The sequence below is a fragment of the Pteropus vampyrus genome, unplaced genomic scaffold (genome assembly GCF_000151845.1).
Source record: "Pteropus vampyrus isolate Shadow unplaced genomic scaffold, Pvam_2.0 Scaffold109, whole genome shotgun sequence".
Classification (NCBI taxonomy): domain Eukaryota; kingdom Metazoa; phylum Chordata; class Mammalia; order Chiroptera; family Pteropodidae; genus Pteropus; species Pteropus vampyrus.
This window is the reverse complement of record NW_011888890.1, coordinates 2,338,735-2,355,269: the sequence shown is the minus strand read 5'-3', so window position 1 is coordinate 2,355,269 and position 16,535 is coordinate 2,338,735. Positions and strand designations below refer to the sequence as shown.

At 32.7% G+C, this 16,535-nt stretch overlaps 1 protein-coding gene across 6 annotated transcripts in view; it reads right to left on the bottom strand.

Moving 5' to 3' along the window:
* CCDC171 (coiled-coil domain containing 171) overlaps positions 1 to 16,535 on the bottom strand; it is a 281,050-nt gene that overhangs the window by 36,242 nt on the left and 228,273 nt on the right. For all 6 annotated transcript variants that reach the window (XM_011365306.2, XM_023533732.1, XM_023533731.1 and 3 more), the window contains one exon: positions 8,279 to 8,431. In XM_011365306.2, the coding sequence (XP_011363608.1) occupies positions 8,279 to 8,431 (153 nt within the window). The remainder of the gene's footprint in view (positions 1 to 8,278; positions 8,432 to 16,535) is intronic.

Sequence of the window (16,535 nt, the reverse complement as noted above, 5' to 3'; positions counted from 1 at the left end):
CTCCATACGCTGCCTACAAGAGACTCACTTCAGATTAAAGACACACACAGACTAAAAGGAAGGGGATGGAAAAATATATTGCCTTGATTGACCTAGAGGGTATTACGCTGAATGAAGTAAATCAGATAGAGAAAGAAAAATATCACTTGATTTCACATACATGTGGAATCTAAAGAACAAAATAACAACATGAAAAACGAACGAACATAGATATACAGAGAATATTTTGAGGGCTACTAGATGGGAGGAGGGTTGTGGGGGAAGGTGAAAAAGGGCAAAGGGATTAAGAAGTACAAGTGGACATGGAGATATAAGATGTAGCATAAGGAAAATAGTAAACGATGTTGTAATAAATATGTAAAGAGGAAGAGAGATCCTAGATTTAGTGGGGTGATCACTTTGTGAGTTATATAGATCTCTAATCTCTATGCTATACAACTGAAACTAAAATATTATTGTATGCCAACTATAATTGAAAAAAACTCATTAAATTGTAAAACATAAATATGAGCAACTGTCTATTATATTTCAATAAAGCTGTTAAAAAAAAAGAAATTTAGTTCTTAGATTTCTGGTCAAGATGGGGGAGTAGATAAATGTTGTGTTTGCCCTCTCTCATGACCACATTAAAATTACAACTAACGTACAAATCAACCATCATTGAAAATTGCCTGACGTCTAGCTGAACAGAAATCCTAAAAGGACATACAGAAAAAAACTACCTTGAGACTGTCGAAAAGAAAAAAAAAAAAGAATTTAGTTCTTATAGTTAGGTCTTTGATCCATTTTGGGTTAATTTTTGTAGATGGTGTGAGGTAAGGGTTCAAGGAAACACATTTTTGAAAATAAGCTTTTTACTGATTTACGTAAATTAGATTTCTATTCCTGAAATAAACCTCGGATACTCTTACTATATGCTAGGCCTGAGCATAGTTAATTTTAATTCGGTATGCCATTTTTATCAACAAATATTTACTAAGTACCCACCATTGAGTAAAAGTTATTACACTGATCATTTTACGTCAACGTGGGTAAACATAGAGAAGCAAGGTCCCAAAATATCCGAAAAAGTTTAAAATTATTTAAGTGGTATGTTGAAAAGAATGTTCTTCTTTGTCACAAATAATTTTTGGCTTTAGGGTGAATTTTTTAGGAAGAGTAGTGAAGAAGAGAAGAAATATCCAATTTATGTATTCGAATATTTTACTTAAAATTTTTATTGATATAATACATAAATTATTCTATTCATTCTCATTAAGTATTTGCTAGAGAAATATGTGAAATACAGTTTGATGAAAATTAAAAATTTTTTGCATGGGTAAAATTTGGTTTGTACAATGTGTATGTTCCATAATAATTATATATTAAACAAATACTATTGAAGGAATGTTCCCCCAATTAATTTCAATTCAAATCAACCAGAATTTATTGATCATTATAATAGATTTTGAAAAATGAATAAAATATTACCTCACAGACTCACAATATGGTAACACATACACAACTAATTGATTATATAAGTCAGACTACTATACAGTGCTCACACAGGTAAGTACAGTAATGAACTAAAAAACCACATAGAGTCAGAACATGCCTGATGTCAATGATAAAGAATTTTTATCATTTTATCCTGAAGAAAATATAGAGCTAAAATACATGTTGAATCAAGCTATGGCCTGACAATATCTGTGTGTTGGAAAGAACTAATGTGACAGACAAGATCAAAAGGGAAATCTAGATATGGGGAAACTCACTAGAAGACCACTGCAAACTCATTAAATTGTAAAACATAAATATGAGCAACTGTCTATTATAAGGAATGCTTAATGTGACCACTAGGGCAGAAAGGACAAAATAAATCTAAGAGATCTGTGGCAGTAGAAACATTAAGACTTAGCAACTGATTAAATATTAAATATAAAGGGAATAAAGGTTCTATCTTGGGGTGCAAGGTAGATGTGTCAGAGATAGGACCAGAAAGTTGGGAAACATGTTCAGTTGGAGATATTTGCAGAAAACTGAGTGGAGGCTTCCGAAAACCTAGCAGGCATCTAAAGCCCCCAAAGAACTCAAATTAATAAGAAAGATAAAATAGTGGAAGAGATACCCAGAAGCATATTTAGTTGTTGCCACTCTTTAAACAACTGTTAAAAATAATTAAAGCATTAAATTGCCAAATTACATCTACATTTTCTACAACCTGATTATTAATTGATTATAATGATAAGAGTTTGAAATTTTCATTCTTGCCACTCCTTGCTCTGTCACTGTAATATTTCGTCACTGAAGAATAGAATCACATAAATATAATATATTTATTATATTTTATATTTATACTTATATGTAGAATATTTATTTAGATATATTGCGTGACCACAAGTGTAAAAAGGACATAATATATTAGAATTTATCTAATATACCAGACATAAGCATATCTAATATATTTATTTATCATATAAATATTGCATATAATTTATATAAGTATATCAGATTTATATTTATATAAATATAAAATTTATAATATCATGGTCCTACAGTCACTATCCAGCTATCATTCATTGAGAAAGTGGCTCCTCTTAAACTACATCATACAAAAACTGAAAAGCTAGAGAAGAGGTATTAATAGGCTGAAGGAATATACATTATTACATTCAGGCCCGTTTATTGCGTAAAAAAAGCTTGAGTTTCTGGACTACAAGAAACTTTTAAAAGTTTGGAAATATATGTCAAAGATCAAGGAAAATATGTGCATGTTGAGTGAGCTGTCTCATCTTTCGATATTTTATGTTTCCCTTATTTAACTCTGTTACTGTCCAAAGGCCAGAGCTGGAGCTCATGATAAAAATATGGGAGAATTTAATGAGCATCTAAGTAAGCAATATTTAGCAAAAGAGTAAAACAGATGTTGTTATGGCATCTGAAGTCAGTGAATTTTGAGAATAAATAGAAAAAAAAATCAGTTGTCAGAAACATCTCACTTAGAGAGTTTCTCAGAAAGCTGAGAACGAACCATGGCTTGTAAGGTATACGGATCTGGCCCCTTCCTCCTCTGGTCAATTCTCCCACAGTTCTCCACCTAATTCATTCTGCTCCAGTCATACAGACATCTTTCCATTCCTTGAGCATTCCATGCTTTCCCTTGTCAATTTCTATTTAATCTTCATTTTCTCAACTAAAGTTCAATTTTTCAAGTAGGCCATCCTGAGCCTAAGTTAAGTCCCTCAGTTATAGGCTTTCACGGCACTCTGAGATTCCACTTGAACATCATTATTTTAATTATTCGTATAATAATTGTATTATCACTACACTTGAAGTGCCACGATGATAGACATTTGTCTTAATACACATTGCAATCTCAGAGGAAAGCACCTGACAAGGAATCAGAGGCCTTGGGTTTTAATCTAATTGAGTTCTAATTAAAAACCTAGGAGCGATACTTGATAATCTGTACTGTATGCCACTGAACTTCACTGTACAGCCTCTCTCAACAAATTAAGTCATGGCTTACCACTCATTTAAAAGAAATATTTTTCTTGAAGAGCTAAAAACCTCAATAATAAACATCAAGAATCAACTGAAATAAAGTATTCGAAAGTTTATAAAAGCAAGTTACCTAAAATAAGTTACTGAAATTCTCAGTTTCTTTATCCACACAACACTAATACTAGCAATCTTTTCTCTCTCAAGAAAATGTAATAAAAATAAATGACAAAATATTATTTGAGACCTTAAGAGAAAGAGGAATCTTATTTTTTATTTTTATCTAAACCGATCCAAAATATCTAACACTTTCACCTTTATTAACAATTCCACTTGACAACTACCAAATCTGACAAAATCTGAACAATGATGCAAAGATAGCTCTCCCTTGCAAAGATACTAACTGAAATTCTCCTCTGATTTGTAATTTATTACTTTCTCATAAATAAAGTACAATAGAATTAAAAACATATCGCTTAAACATACAGTGGAAATGAGGCAAATCAATACCGCAGCTTGCAAGATCATAACTCACAGCAAAGTATTTGGGTTTGGCATTCTGTGTTTCACAGATTGAAATATCATATGTTTCTCCACAGCTGTGGATGTGCTGGAATCCAAACACCCACAAGTAATTGGTTCTGACTGCAGGACTGTTCTCTACTGGGCTGCGTGGGACTCAAATCTCTTTACTCAAAGCCCTTCCTGGTTACTATTACTCAAAATAAAAGCTCTAGAGCAGCCCTAAGTTAATGGGTCAAAGACCAACATACTGAAAATGTTAAAGTACTGGCACGTATACAATTGATGAGAACTCTTAAACTCTAGCATTATTATTATGTTACTGAACAAAAAATGAAAATGTCACCTAAAGAGGGATAAAGTTTTCAAAGATGACTATTCATGTCTACAATATGATCTATCTCTTTCTATGCATTACAACATTATGATGTATTAATTTTTTGATTAACAATGAATATTTTTTATTCTTATCCAGTGAAATGGCTGGAAAAGACAGTAATGAGCATAGCATATACTGAGTGTCCTCAGTTCATTCAATAAGTGATAATAACAACTAACATTGATACTGTATTTAGTACGTGCCAAAAGCACTGATTTAAGCGTTGTTTTAGCTCTTTTGCCTACTCATAAAAAGATTTCCTCATAGTCACATATATTTCTTAAAGCTATATGCTTAGCTTAGTTGTAGGAAATACATGTAACTATCAGAAATATTTTTTTATGTGTAGGGAAGAGAACTAACGTTTATGGAGTTCCTACTAATAGGGCAGACACTGTGTCTTTGTTTAGTCCTCATAACAACCCTACAATGAAGTCAATTTCAACCACACATTCCAACTATAAGCACTGATGCTTAGAGTGTTGTATGAATCATAAGTAACAGTGCTAGAAAGCAAGCCCAGGCCTGCCTCGCTCTAAGCATTATATGAGGGTTAGGAGGCAACAGTAAATGGGGTGGGTATTGGAGGAGAGAGCTTAGTTCATCTGAGGGCCCATTAAAAGAGTTTTGAAAATGGCCACTATAACAAATACTAGAGAGACCAAACCAGAACATCGAGAGCAAGAGTCAGGAGCAGAATCAAATCAGATTACAGAATAAAAAATAGGGACTTGTTAGTACAAGAATGGGTTAGGAATATAGGAAAATGGGATTTTGAGTGACTGTTGCAAGCAGTGCTGGGATCCAGTGGATACAGGCTGTTTGAGTGAGTTGGATGTCTTTAACTGAGAGAAGAAATGGAACTAGGGTAATAATACAGTTTCTATTATACAAAAAAAAAAAAAAAAAACCCTCATTATATAATTTAATTCACTAAACATATGTACTATCCTTAGGCCTATTCCTCAAAATAAAATAAAATATGTTTTGATTGCTCTGCCTCTTAATAAAGTGTCAAATTGCTATACATTTTTCAAAAACTCCCAAACACTTCATCTTCTCAGTACTTTCTTTTGACAGTGTTATGCAGAATGAACTCCTCCCTCAACTATGCTCCCACAGACTTTAAACATGCCTATTTTTATGACTTGCTTATGTGACTACAAGGGCAGAGATCATGTCTCATCACCTTCATCCCCACAGAACAAATAAAATTGTAGACAAAAATCCAAAAATGTCAATAATTATATTAAATGTAAATGGTCTAATCACTCAATTAAGAGCCAGAGATTGTCAAATGAATAGACAAAACAAAAACAAAACTATACCTTCCTACAAGAGACCCACCGTAAGTTTAAAATATAGGTTAAAAGAAATGAATGCAAAAAAATAAGTTACGCGAACACTAGTCAAAAGAAAGCTAGAGTGCAAAAGTGGTATTTGGTTAAATTCCGTTTTTCTGGAGGGATAGGAGACTCAATCTCAATTTCCACTTACATATCCACCTCTTATTAAAAGAGCCTTTGCCAAGTTAACAAGGGCGTCCATGTATGAAACCCAAAGGCCACTTTCAATCCTCTTTTCACTTGATCTTCAGCGCCATATGACAATACTGTCATGTCACCCTTCTTGAACTATATTCTCATGGCGTCATATTTTCTTGGTTTTCCTCTTACCTCTTTGCCTGTTCCTTCATAGCATCCTTTGCAACCTAACCTCTTCTACGCAAGCATTATATGTTGGAGTTTTTCAAGCTTCATTCTTAGGCCTTTTACTCTTCTTGCCTTATAAACTGTCCCTACATCATTTCATTCTTGCTTATAGCTTCGAGTCCCATCTATATGAAAATGACTTCAAATTCTTATATCCACTGTTGCATCTTGCTTAAATTCTATATCAAGCAGTCTTTTTGACATCCCCAGTTTGATGTCTCAAAGATATCTCAAACTCAACATACTCAAAACTAAACTCACAATATTTCCTCCTGTTCCATTGTTTCTCTCTCAGTAAATGAGATGATTGATCCAGTTCCAAAGCAAAAATTGCAGGAATTATCTGACATACTTGCTCTTGTTCTTCCCATCCAATTGTTTCTTCACGTCACAGCCAAAGTGATCTTTTTTAAAAAAGGCAAATCTGAGCATGTCACTCCTTCTTTAAAGTTTTACGATGACTTAAAACAAAGACAACAAAGTCTAACCTCTGTCCTTCTTTCCAGACCATCTTTATTTCAGACACTCTTGCCTATCGTCCTCTTTATTCCAGCCACACTGGTCTTTCTCGATTTCTTCTTTCATTACAGAGCCTTTGTAGATGCTCATACTGCCCTCTTCCTGATCTGAAAAACTACTCTCTTCTACCCCTGGATAACTCCCATCTAAGCTTCAAATATTATTAGCTCAAGCATTATTAACCCTGAAAAGGTTTTAGTGGTAACGACAAGCTGACACAACCTAAACAATATAATATAATACTAACCAGTGGGATCAAAGAGTTAGCAGGAAGAAATGTGAGTATGTTTCAGAGAAAGGCTAGAATAACTTCCAAATACTTATCCAAAAATTTTTAAGTTTCCTCTTCATTTTGATTTTTCTTGGTGGAGGTCAAATTTACTACTCTCTCATTAAGAAATTTATATTTTAAAAACTGAACTCACATCTCAGATCCCAAATATCAGCTGGTTTGTACATTTATTGGATAAATTACCCATATTTTTCATTCAGTAAACATTTATTGAATACCTATTATATGCCACACTATTCTCGGCACACCTTCACGACAGTGAAGAAAACACCCAAAATCGCTTGTCTTTATGAAACTAAGTTTGTACTGAGAGTTGGGAGCAAACAGACAATAAGCAAATAAAATACACCACATATCAATTGATGATAAGTGCTACCGTGAAAAAAAATCAAGGAAGGTGGGAGCGAAATAGGCACTTCGCGGCAAGAGTGAGACTTTGGAGGGAAGAAGGGATTAATGGTTGCAATTTTAAATACCATGGTTATTAAGGCTTCACTGGAATGCTGACACTTGAGCTAAGACCTGAAGGAGTTGAAGAAGCAAAACATAGCTATACATCTATTTGCTTTAATGCTAACTCTTTTTTTGTTGAACGTATCATTTGAAATGGGTCAACAGCTGACTGGCAAAATGATACTGTTCCTTACAGGTTACCCTGATATATTGTAATTAAACCAAAAAAGCAAAAATGGCATTCCAATTATTGGTAACCCTCTGAGTATCGCTGTTGATATATCTGCCTTTTGAGAAAAAATTTAAAGGTTTATTTTATTCCCTTATGTCACAAATATATTCGTTTTTTGATACTCCCTGAATACATATTTCAAATGCAGAAAATTTTGTTTAGACTTAAATGAGCCCAAATTTCATCATGGGCTAAAATTTTAAGAAATGAAATGACTGCTGAAACTGAATTTTAATCATATAGATGAATCACAACATGAATTTTAGCTAGGCATGTATTATAGATAAGTCTAGCTTTCTACAGAGAATAATCACATGTTCTAATTACCATTTTGGTTATACGCATAATTAATAATATTCTGTCTTAATGGGACACACTGAATCTTCAGACAGTTGCAAGCTTTAACTAAGCATACTGCCAAACCCAAATGTCAGCTGCACTGCCAAACACAAAGGGATCTTGATGTAGTGTTTTAGCATTGATAACAATATGCATATCTTTATACATGATACAGTAGAAAATTAATTGCTTTCTTTCTTTCGAAATTTTCTCCACACTAATAATTTTATATTGCTTGATTGATCATTTACTTCAAATTGTATGTACTGGCAAGTTATCTTAAGAGCAATAAATACATACATGTAAATGTGACCCTAGATCCAAAGAAGAAAAAATATTGTAGGACTTACTGATTGTAAACTTTCATTTTCACGTAAACAAGCTGTGTGAAGTTCTGATTTCAAGGTTGCAATGTGACTTCGATGAGATGTCATTTCCTTCTCTAAAGTAGCAATTCTAGTGCTTGCAAGCTGGTAGACATCCATGAAACTTTTAATCATTGCCTAAAGAAATAAGAATAATGTCACATGCAATTCAAATAAAGCTGTTCCCAAAGGAGAATTTCCACAATTTGAAAGCAAAATCATTAAAATTTTTAAATAAACAACTTTTCATCTTCCTTTAAAATAATAAAGCTAAACCTCATATCTTATATTGAGAACAGTGACTATTTTAAGAAAGTTTGGGGGAAAATAATTGAGACTTCTTTTCCAGGCTATTTATTTAAATAAGATGTACTTTGATCTATTGTACTTAAAATTTAGAATGCAGTTTTTAAAGATGGCACACTTATTTTCTTTGTAAAGTTAAATTCTAGTTCTAATTTGACCTAAATTTCAATCTTAAGGTACACAACAGATGGATATATAAGAAAAATATTTCAAAATGAGCTGTTAGTAAAATTTTCAATCCACCTTAAAAAATGTTTTTTAAACAAAAGGAGCTGAAACAATCCTGTGATTTTTAAAAAGTAAATAATATGATTCTATACTGTAAGCAAAGCATAATCACATTCATTCATATAACAGAGAAATGTCCTTGCATTATACTATATATAATAAAATAAGTAACACAAGCAAGTGCTGGTAAACTTTTCTCTGGCCTAAATAGTATAATATTTTCAGGATTATTAAACCTCCATATTACAGATTGTTCATATTTTATAGATTTTCTTCTAAAAGGTAAATTTTAAATCCAAGTATACTGTTACACCTTTTTTATAAAGTTCTTTCAAAATACTTCAATCATAGCAAAATGAAATCAAACACTTCTCACACATTCAAATATAATGTTATGTTATACACAAGAAAAAAGTTTCAACTACAGTTACAATTTAGTACAATGGTAAACAATCGAAGAACTTTCAAATTATATTTAATCTGAAAAGTCTAATTTAGGAAAGCTTTAAGAGACTAGATATTTGAGCAATTCTGAACGCATATGAAATAATTTGGTGAACAAAGAGGATCAACATAACGTATGAGAAACAGAAGCAGATTAGTACTTGTAGTTAAAAGTAAGAAAATTCACACCTTTTTGCCAAATAAATTCCTATTTGCCCTCAAAAATCCAGCTCAGACACCACCTCTTTCAAGAAGCCTTTTTTGAGCCCGAAGGCGGTATTACTGTGTACTCTGGTTCTCTGTGGATCCCTTATCTTGCTTCTGTTATTACGTGTATTGCTTTGGCAGAAATCCATTAGTTTACATATTTAACTTTACTATAAGAGGGGACCTTGGGCCAGATACTGTGCCTAATCACCTCTGTATCTTCAGGGATGAGAGTGGCCCATAGTGAGCACTTGTTTGAATAAATGAAAAAGTGAAAAAGATGAAAATCCACAAGTTAAAGCCATACGTTAGCATAAAATACTTTACAGGAAAAAATGAAGATATCTGGGGAAACCTAATCTTAACACTCTAATAAAGTATCAACTGTATTTTGTTCAAGTTGATAAAAGAAGCAAAAGTATAGCTGTAGGCATAAAAAGACAGAGTACACAAAAGTGAATTCTATCACCCAACACTAAATAAGTATGGGATGACTTCATGTTTGGGAATATCTCACATGTCCTAACCTATTTTACTTTAAGCCATTTCAAAGTAAGCTTATAGCTTAATATGAACACAAAATATTTCTCTCTTTCAAAAGCATATAAAAATCAGAAACTATAAAATCATATCTGTTTCTTCCTACATCAAATTTCTTTCCATTCATATATTAATTCATATTCTCTACTGAAATAATGGATCAGGAACCACAAGTCCTATTTTTTTGTCCTTACCCTGCCACTTACCTTAGCATTATGACTTGGCAATGCCAAGTCATCTCTGAGCCTCCATATCCTCTCCATAAAATGGGAAAAGTCATTTTCTTGCCTACTTCCAAATCATTGTAAGGTTCAGATCATTAAAAATCTAATACAAAGCTATTCCCCTAATTCTAATATATGAAAGTTCTCTAAAAATGGTATTTACTCAATTTCATTGTAGTATTATTATTGTTCTTTTTTAAAATTCTCTACTAAGATCTTAATGAGATAATCTGTGATAGGTGGTTTGTATATATATGTTCTTGTTGTTTGAGGACCTAAAATGTATAAAAGTCGTGAAAATATGCATAAATGCTTATTGAATTAAAAAAAAAAAGGAACTACTTTTCTTTCAGTAATAGGCTCATGGATTACTATTACACTGTAAGTCACGATAGAATTGGTCTCTCATTTTAAGGATAAAAAAGTTCAACACTTAAAAAGTTATCCCATTTCCTAAATTTGGAAAAACAATTCATAAAGATTTTCACATACATGATATTCTAAAATAAATATATAATATTTCTTTAAAAAATCTTTTTTAAAAAATACATACATCTGAATATCTATGTGGTGAATGGAACAAAGTCATAATTATTTTGACTCCTTCCTCCATCTTCTTTTAATAACTAAAGTCTAATATTCAGTGCAGTATATTAAGAGAAACCACATATTACTTCTTTGTAACACTAAAAAAGTTATAATCTACTTTTTGATTAGGATTTAGAATCTTGAGCATTTAAAATCTTTAAAGCAGAATTTTATTTGAGAGACAAAAGCAGTTTTGTATAACACTTACTGAATATGACTTTTTATGAGCATTAAAGAACAGTGATAAATACAAAATGCATGTTTCATGACACTAATATACACTCTTCTAAAATGAAAACCTCCTTCAGAACGGAAAGGTATAGAAGAGTGTCTGTGAATTGCAAAGTTATTCAAAGAAGTCACAGATCTTCTGTGAAATAAAGAATTTTAAATTCCAGTATTAAAAAGTGATTCAAACCATGTGATAAATGATGCCAGTGAAAACCAACTCTTTTACTCTGTAAGAAAGATGCCAAGTTGTAGAAGAAAGGGAAATGACAGTCTGAATCAACTGAGGAGGCAAGAGGAGGAGGGAGTAAGTTAATGACCTCTACGTCAATCTCCTAAAGTCTAACCCTTTACAATACAGCTCCCTCCCGTATTAAAACATCATATCTTTTCACATTAGGAAACAATGATAGAACAGCATGATATTGTGTACAGTATGTCCAGTGTTTGAAAACTTATCCTATGTCAGCTTCGGCCCTAGGGATTTTGACTATACCATGGAATGAGATATGTATTTCAGTGGGGCTTACCTAATTACATGAGAAATAAAACAAAAGACAGTTTCTGGACAAGAATAGCCTTTTGTTTTGGAGATAATCTACAGTGTTTATAATCAACATAACATGATGAGAGAATCCAAACATAAAATTCCACATCCTATCTATTTTAAGGAAAAGTGTTATAATAAAATATAAAGAAACCTGAGATACAAATAGGTAACTGTCACCTGAGGGCAAGAACATTATTTATATTATTCGTTTATATACATATTATAAGGTAGTTTAGACTGACTTCCAAAATAGACTTCAGAGAAAATGGGATCCTTGGGGACCTATTGTTAGGAGAAGGAGAAATTAGCAGAAAATATCAAAAGGCCTAGATGCCATAATAGCAAATCTTTCATTTACACTTTTGAGTGCATAATTGAAAAGCAAAAACCTCTGACATTTCACTTTAAATTATATAATTTTAGGTATACTTCCTTTCTATATTCTATATAAAGTATACCATGTAAAATAGATATATCAGAAACACTAGATATGTGAAACAGAATAAATCCCCATAAAATGAGATAATGACTCCTACCTTAAAGATGTTGTGGGTATTAAATAAGCAATACATGAAAAACCCTTAACTATATGGCACATAGTAAACACTCAGGTAAATATTAGCTATAATATCAAATTAGAAAATTACTATATTACCTCATAAAAGAAACATTCATTGTTTCTTAGGGATATAATTAGATATAAATATTTTAAATATAAGACATTCTATATAAATTGAATATATATTTAAATCTTTTTAATGTAAAAAAAATTTGGAGGCTAATGGATATTTACTTCCTAACAATAAAACTTCTCATTGATAATAAAATAGTTACTGTTTGTAATATTGTTCTTAAGAAAGTCTTTCAAAGTCTTCCTTTAATTCACTGACACTTGGAATTAAAGGAAAATTATTTTCTTCATTATCAAAGAGTTACTCTAGTAAGGTTGCTCACTTAGTAGATTTACTTTCATTCCAATATTTTATAAATGTAGGGATATGACAGAGAATGAGAGTTAAAGAGCTTGTTACAAGAAGTCTCCAAATAGCAACTGTGTCCCCAAATCGAAATCAGTCTAAGTACTGGAAATGGACTCCTCAGTCTGGATGTTTGGTTTCTGGTACTGTCCACAAATGCATGTTTCATCACGACATTCCAGTATAAAGTTATGCAGGAAAGACTGTATGGAGATGGCAGACTGCCATCCACCACCTTGCTCTGCCTCACTGAATATGTGTGCATGCGCATGTGTGTGTGCATGTATCCCTGCATAAGATAAGCTGATAAGAATGCTATCAGCTGACAAGAATTCTGAGGAATCAAGAAGCACTAGAATGTAGAAGGAACTAGAAAATTTTAAAGAAATCCTATCCAAAACACAAGCAAGAGACGACTTCTACAAAGGTGGAGCCAGCTACATGTGGGCTTGAAGCTAAGCACGAGAAGTGAGAGGGGCTTAACCATGCTTTACCAATAGCCCTACAACCTTTTACACTCAAAGTTATCATTAATGATTTTTAATGAAAAAAATGTGATTGAGTGTTTTATAATTCTAAAAAATATTTTTGTATGACTTTTTTGATGTAGTTATTTGTACATCTAATTCTGAATCCTCACCCTCAACACCCACACAACACATGGTTGCATAGGTAAGATGCAAATGGCAGAACTGTACCATTGGTCGTATTTATTAAATCGACATCTGTGTTTTAATCCTATAAGTTATACAAAAATTTTCATCAGAATTTTGGTTAGAAAATATTCAACCTCTCTGAACCAATCAGTCACTCTTTAAACTAATATATGCCATGTTTTTATATATTTTAAAAAATACATTTTATGTTAAGTATATTTTATATTTTAACAAAGGTCTGAAACTATTATTCAAAAACACTATTAGTTAAGAAATTATGCTTTGAAACTTTTTATGCGTACATATATGAATTTTTACAGGTTTAGATCTTTTTTAGGAAAAAAAATGTTTATAATTCTGGAAATATTTCCAAACTATTTTCACAATGCTTTCTCCATAAAACTCCTTTAATAAAGCAATTAGGTTTTTTTCTACAAATGTCAATTTACCTTGATGTGACAGAGTTTGTTTTGTTTGGGGAGGGTTTTAAAAATATTTTCTAGATAGAATGCTTTTGATAGCCACTTACCATCAAAGAAAAGGTCTACAGATTTGGAATTCTTTTCTTTTTGTTAAAGAAAACTGCATAATTGATACTCAGGTTCAAGAGTACTTTATAACACTCTGTCACAAGAAAAACAGCAAACCTCATATAGATTTTAAAAACTACTTCATATTTAGCTGTAAACTATTGTAAAGATTGCACTGTGTAAAAAAAATTAATCCATAAATTAAAATTAAACCATACAGAGCACATAACAGTTCATGCTGAAATACAAAGAAAGTAAATAAGTGAGTAAGGATGCTACTCTCAGTCTGCATTGTGAAATCCTTCCATCTTTCCCTTAACATACCTTATAGGAAATGTTAATGTCTAAAAAAATGGACCAAGTGAAGACACCAGTGTCAGCCCATACCAAAGAATAAAAATTTTATTCCTTACTTTATAAAAAAAGGAAGCATCTATTATCTGACATACCCACTGAGATGTATTCAGTATCCAAAGTGAGTTAAAATGAAAAATAAATCAGAGAATTCTATATATAAATTTTATATTATATTTAGATCTTTTAAAGGGCCTTTTTTTAGAGCAAATTTAGGTTCACAGAAAAATTGAGCAAAAAGTACAGGAAGTTCCCATATACTCCCTAGCCCTACACACTCAAAGCCTCCCTCTCTATCAACATCCTGGACCAGAGTGGTACATTTGTAACAACTGATGAACCTACATTGACAAATCATCACCCCAAATCCAGAGATTGTATCAGGGTTGACTCTTAATGTTGTACATTCTATGGATTTTGACAAATATATAATGACATGTATCTACTGTTACAGTATCTTACAGATACTATAACAGTAGATATTCTGGAACTTACAGAATAGTTCCACTGGCCTAAAAATCCTCTGTGCTCCACCTATTCGTCCCTCCCTCACCCTAACCCTTGACAATCACTCATCTTATTACTGTCTCCTTAGTTTTTATATTAACTTTTTAATCTTTCTCTTTAAAATCTTTTAAAATTACATCTTTTAAAACTTCCTACTTTTCTATGTTTTATGTTATAGAGCTTGTTTAACAATGACACATGTATATAAGTATAAAATATACATATATTGAGGGATGCTGGATCAAAAATAAGAGTGAACAATCAACAAGTTTGGAGAACACTCCTCTGCATCACTTGGTAACTAATCCGTGGAGTACACCAGAAGCAACTGAGCTAGTTGGTTCTTCCCCTACTGGTGCTGAGAGCGGCAGTAGCTGGGTTTGTGCCGAGATGAAACAGTAAGAACCCTAGAACCAGAAAAGCAGAGTATGGCCTCAGGAGCCTCCACATCCAGAAGACAATCTACCAACCCTCTGTGCCTGATAGCATGCATGTCCCACTTCTTTATCTCACACCTAGATGTAAGTAAGCTCCAATAATCGGAAACCTCATCTACACAAGCACAGAAGCATCTCCCCACTCTAAGATACCAAAATCTATACTGCTGAATAACAGATTACCAAAAATGTAATGACTTAGAACAACACAAACTTAGTGTTTCATAGTTTCCATGGGTCTAGCATGGGTGAGCTGAACTTCCGTTCACGGTCTCACCTGGATGGTGTCAGCTGGAGCTGCAATCTCATCTGAGACTCGGGGTCCTCTTCTGAGAGCATTCAAGTTGTTGGTAGAATTTAGTTTCTTAAGGTTCTAGAATGGAGGTCATTTTCTTGCTGGCTGCAGCTCTTAAAGACCGACCTCAGGTCCTTGTCAAATGGACCCCTCCTTTCTCAATACAGCTGTTTGCTTTCTTCCAGGTGAGCAGAAGACCATCTCTCCGACACTTGACCTTCTTTTAAAAGACTCAACTGATTAGGTCAGGCCCATCCAGGATCTCATATTTATTGGTCTTGCCCACACTCAAGAAGAGTAAATTAATTAGGCAGTGCATGTAAATCAGCGGGAAGGGCATTGTGGGACATCTTAAAATTCTGATTACCACAACCTAAACCACGCACCTTAACAAAAGCTAAATCAAAACTGATCACAGATTTAAATGTAAAACATAAAACTAAAACTTTTAGAAGAAAATATGGAGAAAATCTTTGGCATCTAGGGCTTGGGGAAGAGTTCTTGGACATGCTATCAATGATGTAATCCATAAAAGAAAAAATAATCAATTAATTAAACTTTGTCAAAATTTAAAACTTTTGCTCTGCAAAAGATCCTATTACAAAGATTAAAAGACAAGCTACAGACAGGGGAAATCATTTGCAAACCACACATCTAATAAAGAACTAGTTTCTAGAATATATCTGAAAAACTCTCAAAACTCAATAGCAAACAATTCAATTAGAAAATGAGCAAAAGACACTAAGATACATTTGACCAAAGAGAATATACAAATCTCAAATAAGCACATAAGATTTTCAAAATCACTGGCCATTAGAGAATGAAAAAAACACAATGAGACATTACTATACATTTACCAGAATGGCTAAAAGAAAAAACTGTAACAACATCAAAAGCTGGCAAGGAAGCAGAGAAACAGGATCTCTCATACATTCTGGTGAGAATGAAAAATGGCACAGCCACTCTGAAAAACAGTTTGGCAGTTCTTAAAAAACCAAGCATACACTTACGTATGGCCCAGCAATCAAATTCCTGAGTATTTATCCTAGTGAAATGAAAAGTTATGTCCACACAAAAATACGTACACAAACATTCACGCAACTGTGTATGTAATAACCTGAAATCGGAAACAAAAAATGTCCTTCAATGGATGACATTCATTGACTTTCAA